We start from the raw sequence: 14881 nt of genomic DNA on the forward strand, positions 1-14881 counted from the left end.
GGGCTTTACAGTATTGTAGCCTACTGTACCTGATCGTTTTCCTGGGCTTTACAGTGTTGTAGCCTACTGTACCTGATCATTTTCCTGGGCTTTACAGTGTTGTAGCCTACTGTACCTGATCGTTTTCCTGGGCTTTACAGTGTTGTAGCCTACTGTACCTGATCATTTTCCTGGGCTTTACAGTGTTGTAGCCTACTGTACCTGATCATTTTCCTGGGCTTTACAGTATTGTAGCCTACTGTACCTGATTATTTTCCTGGGCTTTACAGTATTGTAGCCTACTGTACCTGATCATTTTCCTGGGCTTTACAGTATTGTAGCCTACTGTACCTGATCATTTTCCTGGGCTTTACAGTGTTGTAGCCTACTGTACCTGATCATTTTCCTGGAGTTTACAGTATTGTAGCCTACTGTACCTGATCATTTTCCTGGGCTTTACAGTATTGTAGCCTACTGTACCTGATCGTTTTCCTGGGCTTTACAGTATTGTAGCCTACTGTACCTGATCATTTTCCTGGGCTTTCGAGGTCGGTGTAAAACAGGCATCTGATTATATTGTTTGTGAATGGCAATGTCCGTGACCAAAATCACCAAGTCTACCAGTACTTTTGAAATGTCTCCAGTAGATTTTCCATATTCCTCCTGAAAGCCCTAATCTGCTCACTTAAATGAATAGAGATGTAATGTAAATGTCTTAAATGAATAGAGATGTAATGTAAATGTCTTAAATGAATAGAGATGTAATGTAAATGTCTTAAATGAATAGAGATGTACTGTAAATGTCTTAAATGAATAGAGATGTAATGTAAATGTCTTAAATGAATAGAGATGTAATGTAAATGTCTTAAATGAATAGAGATGTAATGTAAATGTCTTAAATGAATAGAGATGTAATGTAAATGTCTTAAATGAATAGAGATGTAATGTAAATGTCTTAAATGAATAGAGATGTAATGTAAATGTCTTAAATGAATAGAGATGTAATGTAAATGTCTTAAATGAATAGAGATGTAATGTAAATTTCTTAAATGAATAGAGATGTAATGTAAATGTCTTAAATGAATAGAGATCCTGGTCCTGGTGCTATAGTACGTTATAACAGCATAATCAAAGTGAGGACCATCGGCGTTCTGCTGTATACTTATAGCCTATTGTAACCTGAAAGTCAGACCTTTCCTCACCCCGCCCAAAACTCCACCCTTTAACACTGTTACCATTCAAAAACGAGCTGTTTATCTATAAAATAAAGACATTGCGACCAAAGAGAACAGACAAAATGGACATCGTTCAAGACGGCTATAAGGAAGTGATGTCTGCTAAATAATCAAGTTAGGTTTCTCCAGAAATAAAGAATACAAAATAACACCCAGGCTAGGATCTACTGGTATATAACTGTTGTCCTGTCCTGTAGGTACATCCCAGTTCTGATTCCCAGGCTAGGATCTACTGGTATATAACTGTTGTCCTGTCCTGTAGGTACATCCCAGTTCTGATTCCCAGGCTAGGATCTACTGGTATATAACTGTTGTCCTGTCCTATAGGTACATCCCAGTTCTGATTCCCAGGCTAGGATCTACTGGTATATAACTGTTGTCCTGTCCTGTAGGTACATCCCAGTTCTGATTCCCAGGCTAGGATATACTGGTATATAACTGTTGTCCTGTAGGTACATCCCAGTTCTGATTCCCAGGCTAAGATATACTGGTATATAACTGTTGTCCTGTCCTATAGGTACATCCCAGTTCTGATTCCCAGGCTAGGATATACTGGTATATAACTGTTGTCCTGTCCTGTAGGTACATCCCAGTTCTGATTCCCAGGCTAGGATATACTGGTATATAACTGTTGTCCTGTAGGTACATCCCAGTTCTGATTCCCAGGCTAGGATCTACTGGTATATAACTGTTGTCCTGTCCTGTAGGTACATCCCAGTTCTGATTCCCAGGCTAGGATATACTGGTATATAACTGTTGTCCTGTCCTGTAGGTACATCCCAGTTCTGATTCCCAGGCTAGGATATACTGGTATATAACTGTTGTCCTGTCCTGTAGGTACATCCCAGTTCTGATTCCCAGGCTAGGATATACTGGTATATAACTGTTGTCCTGTCCTGTAGGTACATCCCAGTTCTGATTCCCAGGCTAGGATATACTGGTATATAACTGTTGTCCTGTCCTGTAGGTACATCCCAGTTCTGATTCCCAGGCTAGGATATACTGGTATATAACTGTTGTCCTGTCCTGTAGGTACATCCCAGTTCTGATTCCCAGGCTAGGATATACTGGTATATAACTGTTGTCCTGTCCTGTAGGTACATCCCAGTTCTGATTCCCAGGCTAGGATATACTGGTATATAACTGTTGTCCTGTCCTGTAGGTACATCCCAGTTCTGATTCCCAGGCTAGGATATACTGGTATATAACTGTTGTCCTGTCCTGTAGGTACATCCCAGTTCTGATTCCCAGGCTAGGATATACTGGTATATAACTGTTGTCCTGTCCTGTAGGTACATCCCAGTTCTGATTCCCAGGCTAGGATATACTGGTATATAACTGTTGTCCTGTCCTGTAGGTACATCCCAGTTCTGATTCCCAGGCTAGGATATACTGGTATATAACTGTTGTCCTGTCCTGTAGGTACATCCCAGTTCTGATTCCCAGGCTAGGATATACTGGTATATAACTGTTGTCCTGTCCTGTAGGTACATCCCAGTTCTGATTCCCAGGCTAGGATATACTGGTATATAACTGTTGTCCTGTCCTATAGGTACATCCCAGTTCTGATTCCCAGGCTAGGATATACTGGTATATAACTGTTGTCCTGTCCTGTAGGTACATCCCAGTTCTGATTCCCAGGCTAGGATATACTGGTATATAACTGTTGTCCTGTCCTGTAGGTACATCCCAGTTCTGATTCCCAGGCTAGGATATACTGGTATATAACTGTTGTCCTGTCCTATAGGTACATCCCAGTTCTGATTCCCAGGCTAAGATCTACTGGTATATAACTGTTGTCCTGTCCTGTAGGTACATCCCAGTTCTGATTCCCAGGCTAGGATATACTGGTATATAACTGTTGTCCTGTCCTGTAGGTACATCCCAGTTCTGATTCCCAGGCTAAGATATACTGGTATATAACTGTTGTCCTGTCCTATAGGTACATCCCAGTTCTGATTCCCAGGCTAGGATATACTGGTATATAACTGTTGTCCTGTCCTGTAGGTACATCCCAGTTCTGATTCCCAGGCTAGGATATACTGGTATATAACTGTTGTCCTGTCCTGTAGGTACATCCCAGTTCTGATTCCCAGGCTAGGATATACTGGTATATAACTGTTGTCCTGTCCTGTAGGTACATCCCAGTTCTGATTCCCAGGCTAGGATATACTGGTATATAACTGTTGTCCTGTCCTGTAGGTACATCCCAGTTCTGATTCCCAGGCTAAGATCTACTGGTATATAACTGTTGTCCTGTAGGTACATCCCAGTTCTGATTCCCAGGCTAGGATATACTGGTATATAACTGTTGTCCTGTCCTGTAGGTACATCCCAGTTCTGATTCCCAGGCTAGGATATACTGGTATATAACTGTTGTCCTGTCCTGTAGGTACATCCCAGTTCTGATTCCCAGGCTAGGATATACTGGTATATAACTGTTGTCCTGTCCTGTAGGTACATCCCAGTTCTGATTCCCAGGCTAGGATATACTGGTATATAACTGTTGTCCTGTCCTGTAGGTACATCCCAGTTCTGATTCCCAGGCTAAGATCTACTGGTATATAACTGTTGTCCTGTCCTGTAGGTACATCCCAGTTCTGATGGCCCAGGCTAAGATCTACTGGTATATAACTGTTGTCCTGTCCTGTAGGTACATCCCAGTGCTGATGCCCAGGCTAAGATCTACTGGTATATAACTGTTGTCCTGTAGGTACATCCCAGTTCTGATTCCCAGGCTAAGATCTACTGGTATATAACTGTTGTCCTGTAGGTACATCCCAGTTCTGATTCCCAGGCTAAGATCTACTGGTATATAACTGTTGTCCTATAGGTACATCCCAGTTCTGATTCCCAGGCTAGGATATACTGGTATATAACTGTTGTCCTGTCCTATAGGTACATCCCAGTTCTGATGGCCCAGGCTAAGATCTACTGGTATATAACTGTTGTCCTGTCCTGTAGGTACATCCCAGTTCTGATGGCCCAGGCTAAGATCTACTGGTATATAACTGTTGTCCTGTCCTATAGGTACATCCCAGTGCTGATGGCCCAGGCTAAGATATACTGGTATATAACTGTTGTCCTGTCCTGTAGGTACATCCCAGTGCTGATAACCCAGGCTAAGATCTACTGGTATATAACTGTTGTCCTGTCCTATAGGTACATCCCAGTGCTGATGGCCCAGGCTAAGATCTACTGGTATATAACTGTTGTCCTGTCCTGTAGGTACATCCCAGTTCTGATGGCCCAGGCTAAGATCTACTGGAACAGGGAGAACTACCAGATGGTTGAGAAGATCTTCCGTAAGTCGGTGGAGTTCTGCAACGAACACGACACCTGGAAGCTCAACGTGGCTCACGTTCTCTTCATGCAGGAGAACAAGTACAAGGAAGCCATCGGCTTTTACGAACCCATCGTTAAGAAACACTACGACAACGTGAGTTAACTAGAGAGGGAGGGAGATGGGGGGAGAAAGGAGAGATGGAGGGAGATGGGGGGAGAAAGGAGAGAGGGAGGGAGAAAGGAGGGAGGGAGATGGGGAGAGGGAGGGAGGGAGATGGGGGGAGAAAGGAGAGAGGGAGGGAGATGGGGGAGAAAGGAGAGATGGAGGGAGATGGGGAGAGAGGGAGGGAGATGGGGGGAGAAAGGAGAGAGGGAGGGAGATGGGGGGAGAAAGGAGAGAGGGAGGGAGAAAGGAGAGAGGGAGGGAGATGGGGAGAGGGAGGGAGGGAGATGGGGGGAGAAAGGAGAGATGGAGGGAGATGGGGGAGAGAGGGAGGGAGATGGGGGGAGAAAGGAGAGAGGGAGGGAGATGGGGGGAGAAAGGAGAGATGGAGGGAGATGGGGGAGAGAGGGAGGGAGAAAGGAGAGAGGGAGGGAGAAAGGAGAGAGGGAGGGAGATGGGGAGAGGGAGGGAGATGGGGGGTAGAAAGGAGAGAGGGAGGGAGATGGGGGAGAAAGGAGAGAGGGAGGGAGAAAGGAGAGAGGGAGGGAGATGGGGGAGAAAGGAGAGAGGGTGGGAGAAAGGAGAGAGGGAGGAGATGGGGAGAGGGAGGGAGATGGGGGGAGAAAGGAGAGAGGGAGGGAGATGGGGGAGAAAGGAGAGATGGAGGGAGATGGGGGGAGAAAGGAGAGATGGAGGGAGATGGGGGGAGAAAGGAGAGAGGGAGGGAGATGGGGGAGAAAGGAGAGATGGAGGGAGATGAGGGAGAAAGGAGAGATGGGGGAGAAAGGAGAGAGGGAGGAAGATGGGGGGAGAAAGGAGAGAGATGGGGGGAGGAAGGAGATGGGGGGAGAAAGGAGAGAGGGAGGGAGATGGGGGGAGAAAGGAGAGAGGGAGGGAGAAAGGAGAGATGGGGGAGAAAGGAGAGATGGGGGAGAAAGGAGAGAGGGAGGGAGATGGGGGGAGAAAGGAGAGAGGGAGGGAGATGGGGGGGAGAAAGGAGAGAGGGAGGGATCACATACATTGCCTTCAGGAAAATATTCAGACCCCTTGACTTTTTCCACATTTTGTTACATTTACAGCCTTATTCTAAAATTGATTCAAATGTTTTTTTCCCCTCATCAACCTACAAACAATACCCCATAATGACAAAGTAAAAATGTTTTTTTGTGCTAATTTATTAAAAATAATTTAAAACTGAAATATCACATTTACATAAGTATTCAGACCCTTTACTCAGTACATTGTTGAAGCACCTTTGGCAGTGATTACAGCCTTGAGTCTTCTTGGGTATGATGCCACAAGCTTGGAACACCTGTATTTGGGGAGTTTCTCCCATTCTTCTCTGCAGATCCTCACAACCTCTGTCAGGTTGGATGGGGAGCGTTGCTGCACAGCTATTTTCAGGTCTCTCCAGAGATGTTCAATCGGGTTCAAGTCCGGGCTCTGGCTGGGCCACAAAGACATTCAGAGACTTGCCCCGAAGCCAGTCCTGCATTGTCTTGGCTGTGTGCTTAGGGTCGTCGTCCTGTTGGAAGGTGAACCTTCGCCCCAGTCTGATGTCCAGGTTTTCATCAAGGATCTCTCTGTACTTTGCTCCATTCATCTTTGCCTCGATCTTGACTAGTCTCCCAGTCCCTGCCACAGAAAAACATCCCCACAGCATGATGCTGCCACCACCATGCTTCACCGTAGGGATGGTGCCAGATTTCCTCCAGACGTGATTCTTGGCATTCAGACCAAAGAGTTAAATCTTGGTTTCATCAGACCAGAGAATCTTGTTTCTCATGGTCTGAGAGTCTTTAGGTGCCTTTTGACAAATTCCTAGCGGGCTGTCATGTGTCTTTTACTAAGGAGTGGCATCTGTCTGGCCACTCTACTATATAGGCCTGATTGGTGGAGTGCTGCAGAGATGGTTGTCCTTCTGGAAGGTTCTTCCATCTCCACAGAGGAACTCTGGAGCTCTGTCAGCGTGACCATCAGGTTCTTGGTCACCTCCCTGACCAAGGCCCTTCTCCACCGATTGCTCAGTTTGGCCGGGTGGCCAGCTCTAGGAAGAGTCTTGGTGGTTCCAAACTTCTTCCATTTAAGAATGATGAGGCCACTGGGTCCTTCAATTCTGCAGAAATGTTTTGGTACCCTTCCCCAGATCTGTGCCTCAACACAATCCTGTCTCGGAGCTCTATGGACAATTCCTTCGCCCTCATGGCTTGGGTTTTGCTCTGACATGCACTGTCAACTGTGGGACCTTATATAGACAGGTGTGTGCCTTTCCAAATCATGACCAATCAATAGAATGTACCACAGCTGGACTCCAATCAAGTTGTAGAAACATCTCAAGGATGATCAACGGAAACAGGATGCACCTGAGCTCAATTTCAAGTCTCATCGAAAAGGCTCTGAATACTGATGTAAAAAAAACATCATTCTTTTATTTATTTATTTTTCGCAAAAAAATCTAGAAAACTGTTTTCGCTTTCTCGTTTTGGGTTATTGTGTGTAGATTGCTGAGGAACATGTTATTTCATCCATTTTAGAACAAGGCTGTAACGTAGCAACGTTTTTTGGAAAGGTCAAGAGGACTGAATGCTTTCCTAAGGCACAGTGTAATACCATTTGAATGTTCAGAAAGCCCCTGTAGTGGACTACTGTTGACCGTAGTCATATAGACTATAGTACTGTTGACCGTAGTCATATAGACTATAGTTCTGTTGACCGTAGTCATATAGACTATAGTTCTGTTGACCGTAGTCATATAGACTATAGTACTGAAGACCGTAGTCATATAGACTATAGTACTGAAGACCGTAGTCATATAGACTATAGTACTGAAGACCGTAGTCATATAGACTATAGTTCTGTTGACCGTAGTCATATAGACTATAGTACTGTTGACCGTAGTCATATAGACTATAGTACTGAAGACCGTAGTCATATAGACTATAGTACTGTTGACCGTAGTCATATAGACTATAGTTCTGTTGACCGTAGTCATATAGACTATAGTACTGTTGACCGTAGTCATATAGACTATAGTACTGAAGACCGAAGTCATATAGACTATAGTACTGTTGACCGTAGTCATATAGACTATAGTACTGAAGACCGTAGTCATATAGACTATAGTACTGTTGACCGTAGTCATATAGACTATAGTTCTGTTGACCGTAGTCATATAGACTATAGTTCTGTTGACCGTAGTCATATAGACTATAGTACTGAAGACCGAAGTCATATAGACTATAGTTCTGTTGACCGTAGTCATATAGACTATAGTACTGAAGACCGTAGTCATATAGACTATAGTACTGAAGACCGTAGTCATATAGACTATAGTACTGTTGACCGTAGTCATATAGACTATAGTTCTGTTGACCGTAGTCATATAGACTATAGTTCTGTTGACCGTAGTCATATAGACTATAGTACTGAAGACCGTAGTCATATAGACTATAGTTTTGTTGACCGTAGTCATATAGACTATAGTACTGAAGACCGTAGTCATATAGACTATAGTACTGAAGACCGTAGTCATATAGACTATAGTTCTGTTGACCGTAGTCATATAGACTATAGTACTGAAGACCGTAGTCATATAGACTATAGTACTGAAGACCGTAGTCATATAGACTATAGTACTGAAGACCGTAGTCATATAGACTATAGTACTGTTGACCGTAGTCATATAGACTATAGTACTGAAGACCGTAGTCATATAGACTATAGTACTGAAGACCGTAGTCATATAGACTATAGTTCTGTTGACCGTAGTCATATAGACTATAGTACTGAAGACCGTAGTCATATAGACTATAGTTCTGTTGACCGTAGTCATATAGACTATAGTTCTGTTGACCGTAGTCATATAGACTATAGTACTGAAGACCGTAGTCATATAGACTATAGTTCTGTTGACCGTAGTCATATAGACTATAGTACTGAAGACCGTAGTCATATAGACTATAGTTCTGTTGACCGTAGTCATATAGACTATAGTACTGTTGACCGTAGTCATATAGACTATAGTACTGAAGACCGTAGTCATATAGACTATAGTACTGAAGACCGTAGTCATATAGACTATAGTTCTGTTGACCGTAGTCATATAGACTATAGTTCTGTTGACCGTAGTCATATAGACTATAGTTCTGTTGACCGTAGTCATATAGACTATAGTTCTGTTGACCGTAGTCATATAGACTATAGTTCTGTTGACCGTAGTCATATAGACTATAGTTCTGTTGACCGTAGTCAAATAGACTATTGTACTGTTGACCGTAGTCATATAGACTATAGTACTGAAGACCGTAGTCATATAGACTATAGTTCTGTTGACCGTAGTCATATAGACTATAGTTCTGTTGACCATAGTCATATAGACTATAGTTCTGTTGACCGTAGTCATATAGACTATAGTTCTGTTGACCGTAGTCATATAGACTATAGTACTGTTGACCGTAGTCATATAGACTATAGTACTGAAGACCGTAGTCATATAGACTATAGTACTGAAGACCGTAGTCATATAGACTATAGTTCTGTTGACCGTAGTCATATAGACTATAGTACTGAAGACCGTAGTCATATAGACTATAGTACTGTTGACCGTAGTCATATAGACTATAGTACTGAAGACCGTAGTCATATAGACTATAGTTCTGTTGACCGTAGTCATATAGACTATAGTACTGAAGACCGTAGTCATATAGACTATAGTTCTGTTGACCGTAGTCATATAGACTATAGTACTGAAGACCGTAGTCATATAGACTATAGTTCTGTTGACCGTAGTCATATAGACTATAGTACTGAAGACCGTAGTCATATAGACTATAGTACTGAAGACCGTAGTCATATAGACTATAGTACTGTTGACCGTAGTCATATAGACTATAGTACTGTTGACCGTAGTCATATAGACTATAGTTCTGTTGACCGTAGTCATATAGACTATTGTACTGTTGACCGTAGTCATATAGACTATTGTACTGTTGACCGTAGTCATATAGACTATAGTACTGTTGACCGTAGTCATATAGACTATAGTTCTGTTGACCGTAGTCATATAGACTATAGTACTGTTGACCGTAGTCATATAGACTATAGTTCTGTTGACCATAGTCATATAGACTATAGTACTGTTGACCGTAGTCATATAGACTATAGTTCTGTTGACCATAGTCATATAGACTATAGTTCTGTTGACCGTAGTCATATAGACTATAGTACTGAAGACCGTAGTCATATAGACTATAGTACTGAAGACCGTAGTCATATAGACTATAGTTCTGTTGACCGTAGTCATATAGACTATAGTTCTGTTGACCGTAGTCATATAGACTATAGTACTGAAGACCGTAGTCATATAGACTATAGTACTGTTGACCGTAGTCATATAGACTATAGTACTGTTGACCGTAGTCATATAGACTATAGTACTGTTGACCGTAGTCATATAGACTATAGTACTGTTGACCGTAGTCATATAGACTATAGTACTGAAGACCGTAGTCATATAGACTATAGTACTGAAGACCGTAGTCATATAGACTATAGTACTGAAGACCGTAGTCATATAGACTATAGTTCTGTTGACCGTAGTCATATAGACTATAGTTCTGTTGACCGTAGTCATATAGACTATAGTTCTGTTGACCGTAGTCATATAGACTATAGTTCTGTTGACCGTAGTCATATAGACTATAGTACTGAAGACCGTAGTCATATAGACTATAGTTCTGTTGACCGTAGTCATATAGACTACAGGAGGTCTGGTGATGTCATGCTGCTGTTGAAATGAATCCTGTCTCTGCTCCCCTGCTGGCTACATAGCTGGAACACTGTAATATACAGGAGTGTCCCTGCCGACGTAAACCCTCGGTAACACCCACGTCCCTGTACCCCAGTCTCACCCCTGGTGGGAGAGTGCAGTGACTCTGAATGCAGTGGCCAGTCTCACCCCTGGTGGGAGAGTGCAGTGACTCTGAATGCAGTGGCCAGTCTCACCCCTGGTGGGAGAGTGCAGTGACTCTGAATGCAGTGGCCATTCTCACACCTGGTGGGAGAGTGCAGTGACTCTGAATGCAGGGGCCAGTCTCACCCCTGGTGGGAGAGTGCAGTGTCTCTGAATGCAGTGGCCAGTCTCACCCCTGGTGGGAGAGTGCAGTGTCTCTGAATGCAGTGGCCAGTCTCACACTTTGGGCCGCGTCCCAAATGGCCCCTTACTCCCTACAAAGTGCACTAATTTTGCCCACCGCCCATAGCACTCTGGTCAAAGGTAGTGCACTATGTAGGGAACAGGGTGCCATTATGGATGCTCTGAATGCTGTGTCTCATCTCTGCATGATACTTTAGTGTTTCTGGAGTGATGAAGTGTTGAACATCCACAGTCTACCAACGCAGGTCTGCCCTTCTCCCAAAGTGTCCTTCTGACTGATCTCTCTCTCTCTCTCTCTCTCTCTCTCTCTCTCTCTCTCTCTTTCTCTCTCCCTCTCTCTCTCTCTCTCTCTCTCTCTCTCTTTCTCTCTCCCCTCTCTCTCTCTCCATTCCCCTCTTGCTCTCTCTCCCCCGCTCTCTCTCTCTCCCCTCTCCCTCCCCCTCTCTCTCTCTCTCCCTCCCCCTCTCTCTCACCCCCCCTTCTCTTTCTCTCCCCCCCCCCCCTCTCCAGATCCTGAATGTCAGTGCTGTTGTGCTGGCTAACCTGTGTGTCTCCTATATCATGACCAGCCAGAACGAAGAGGTAGGAGTGAGTGAGTGAGTGAGTGAGTGAGTGAGTGAGTGAGTGAGTGAGTGAGTGAGTGAGTGAGTTGAGTGAGTGTATAGTATAAAACACAGTGAAACATCTGATCCCACCACTGTCCCTGTAACCCTGTTCTCCTCAGGCTGAAGAACTGATGAGGAAGATCGAGAAGGAGGAAGAGCAGATCTCCTACGACGACCCCGATAAGAAAGTCTTCCACCTCTGTATAGTCAACCTGGTGATAGGGTGAGTTGGATTTACACAGTCCTTCAGCGGTGTAGTGGAATCTCTCTTCCAGGACCCTGTACTGTGTTAATAGTGTTTCTATCTCTCTTCCAGGACCCTGTACTGTGTTAATAGGGTTTATATCTCTCTTCCAGGACCCTGTACTGTGTTAATAGGGTTTCTATCTCTCTTCCAGGACCCTGTACTGTGTTAATAGGGTTTCTATCTCTCTTCCAGGACCCTGTACTGTGTTAATAGGGTTTATATCTCTCTTCCAGGACCCTGTACTGTGTTAATAGGGTTTATATCTCTCTTCCAGGACCCTGTACTGTGTTAATAGTGTTTCTATGTCTCTTCCAGGACTCTGCACTGTGTTAATAGGGTTTATATCTCTCTTCCAGGACCCTGTACTGTGTTAATAGGGTTTATATCTCTCTTCCAGGACCCTGTACTGTGTTAATAGTGTCTCTATCTCTCTTCCAGGACCCTGTACTGTGTTAATAGTGTTTCTATCTCTCTTCCAGGACCCTGTACTGTGTTAATAGGGGTTATATCTCTCTTCCAGGACCCTGTACTGTGTTAATAGTGTTTATATCTCTCTTCCAGGACCCTGTACTGTGTTAATAGTGTTTCTATCTCTCTTCCAGGACCCTGTACTGTGTTAATAGGGTTTATATCTCTCTTCCAGGACCCTGTACTGTGTTAATAGTGTCTCTATGTCTCTTCCAGGACCCTGTACTGTGCCAAGGGGAACTACGACTTCGGCATCACCCGTGTCATCAAGAGTCTGGAACCGTACAACAAGAAGGTTGCACATTGTTTTTCTATCCGGCAGTTCTGGAACATTCTCTTGGAAAGCCAATGTTTTTGAATGTTTCTACCACTTCAACCCCTGACAAACATGTTGGTGTTGTGTCCCAAATGACACCCTATTCCCTATATAGTGCACTACTCTGTTTAAAAGTAGTGCACTAGATAGGGAATAGGGTGTCATTTGGGACACAACCTTCCAGGGTGTTTGATCTTTGTTTAGATATTGGCCAACCGAAACATAGCCCAGAGTTCTGCACCTGTGTCCGCTCACTCAGCCCGGCTGAACACACACAGAGTGTCTCTGTAGGAGTGTTGTTGTCATTCCTACAACTTTATCGACCACACACTGAGCTGCACATGACCGTCCCTCACAAGAGACACTCTAGACTAGACTACACATGATTGTCCCTCACAAGAGACACTCTAGACTAGACTACACATGACCATCCCTCACAAGAGACACTCTAGACTAGACTACACATGACCGTCCCTCACAAGAGACACTCTAGACTAGACTACACATGACCGTCCCTCACAAGAGACACTCTATACTAGACTACACATGATTGTCCCTCACAAGAGACTCTAGACTAGACTACACATGACCGTCCCTCACAAGAGACACTCTAGACTAGACTACACATGACCGTCCCTCACAAGAGACACTCTAGACTAGACGACACATGACTGTCCCTCACAAGAGACACTCTAGACTAGACGACACATGACCATCCCTCACAAGAGACACTCTAGACTAGACGACACATGACCATCCCTCACAAGAGACACTCTATACTAGACTACACATGACCGTCCCTCACAAGAGACACTCTAGACTAGACGACACATGACCATCCCTCACAAGAGACACTCTAGACTAGACGACACATGACCATCCCTCACAAGAGACACTCTAGACTAGACCATCTCTGTAGGAGTGTTGTTGAGTTTCTAGAACTGTCTACCACCCACTCTTCCACTGAGCTACACAGTAGATGCCTCCATCATCTCCACATCTCCTCTTTCTCCATCATTTATCTCACAAAAAGGTTGTTGAACACCTTAAACTACCCCTCCATCCTCCTGTCTCCCATCTTATTTCTTAGCTTGTTTAACTGGTTTTAACTCGTTTTAACTGGTCTTAGCTTGTTTAACTGGTTTTAACTGGTCTTAGCTTGTTTAACTGGTTTTAACTGGTTTTAACTGGTCTTAGCTTGTTTATCTGGTTTGAACTGGTTTGAACTGGTTTTCAGTTCAGGTACAAGTTGTTTAGATCAGGGTACCTGTCAAATTGACTTTGAGTCTCCTGAGTGTATATCCCTGCCCCCCCCCCAGGGTTGGGAAATAACACAATGTCCAGCCAGGTTTTCCAGAAATCCTAGTAGGAAGATTCCCTGAATCAGGAGGGAATGAGAAGGACATATCTATTCCTCTGACCAGGGTTTCGTATCCTTCTCTCATTGGTTGTCGTCCTGTGTGTGTAGCTGGGGACAGACACCTGGTTCTATGCTAAGCGCTGTTTCCTGTCTCTGCTGGAGAACACGGCCAAACACATGATCATGATCAGGGACTCAGTTGTTCAGGAGTGTATTCAGTTCCTGGAGCACTGTGAAGGTACGGACGCGCACACACACACACATAATTACACGTGCAGACAGACACACACAGACACACACATGCACACTCACTCACACACACACACATACATAATTACACGTGCAGACAGACACACACATGCACACTCACTCACACACACCCACAGACACGTGCAGACAGACACATACATAATTACACGTTCAGACAGACACACACACAGTTTCAACACACCATTTACCCTGCTTTCGTCCCTCTCCTCTCTCTCCCTCCCTCCCCCTCCCTCTCTCCTCCCCCCCCTCTCCTCTCCTCCCCCTCTCCTCTCCCTCCCCCCCTCCTCTCCTCTCCCTCCCCCCCCTCTCCTCTCCCTCCCCCCTCTCTCCTCTCCCCCCCCTCTCCTCCCCCCTCTCCTCTCCCCCCCCCTCTCCTCTCCTCCCCCCTCTCCTCTCCCACCCCCCTCTCCTCTCCTCCCCCTCTCCTCTCCCCCCCCTCCTCTCCCACCCCCCCTCTCCTCTCCTCCCCCTCTCCTCTCCCTCCCCCCCTCCTCTCCCTCCCCCTCTCTCCTCTCCTCTACCCCCTCTCTCCTCTCCTCTACCCCCCCCCTCTCCTCCCTCTCCCACCCCCCCTCTCCTCCCTCTCCCACCCCCCCTCTCCTCTCCTCCCCCCTCTCCTCTCCCCCCCCCTCCTCTCCTCCCCCCTCTCCTCTCCCCCCCCCTCTCCTCTCCCTCCCCCTCCCCCTCTCCTCTCCCTCCCCCCCCCCTCTCCTCTCCCTCCCCCCTCTCCCCCCCCCCCCCCCTCTCCTCTCCGCCCCCCCCTCTCCTCTCCCCCCCCCTCTCCTCTCCCTCTCCTCTC

General features: G+C 45.2%; 1 protein-coding gene across 3 annotated transcripts in view; it reads left to right on the top strand.

Moving 5' to 3' along the window:
• Positions 1-14881, top strand: part of LOC116371482 (tetratricopeptide repeat protein 30A) — a 39914-nt gene that overhangs the window by 24031 nt on the left and 1002 nt on the right. For 2 of the 3 annotated variants that reach the window (XM_031820381.1, XM_031820382.1), the window contains exons 14-18: positions 4443-4653; positions 11327-11398; positions 11541-11644; positions 12353-12431; positions 13921-14050. In XM_031820381.1, the coding sequence (XP_031676241.1) occupies positions 4443-4653; positions 11327-11398; positions 11541-11644; positions 12353-12431; positions 13921-14050 (596 nt within the window). Of the gene's footprint in view, positions 1-4442; positions 4654-11326; positions 11399-11540; positions 11645-11696; positions 11812-12352; positions 12432-13920; positions 14051-14881 lie in introns of those variants that run through there. The other variant, XM_031820383.1, reaches the window with a different exon arrangement.

The sequence above is a fragment of the Oncorhynchus kisutch genome, unplaced genomic scaffold (genome assembly GCF_002021735.2).
Source record: "Oncorhynchus kisutch isolate 150728-3 unplaced genomic scaffold, Okis_V2 scaffold3306, whole genome shotgun sequence".
In the NCBI taxonomy this organism is placed as follows: domain Eukaryota; kingdom Metazoa; phylum Chordata; class Actinopteri; order Salmoniformes; family Salmonidae; genus Oncorhynchus; species Oncorhynchus kisutch.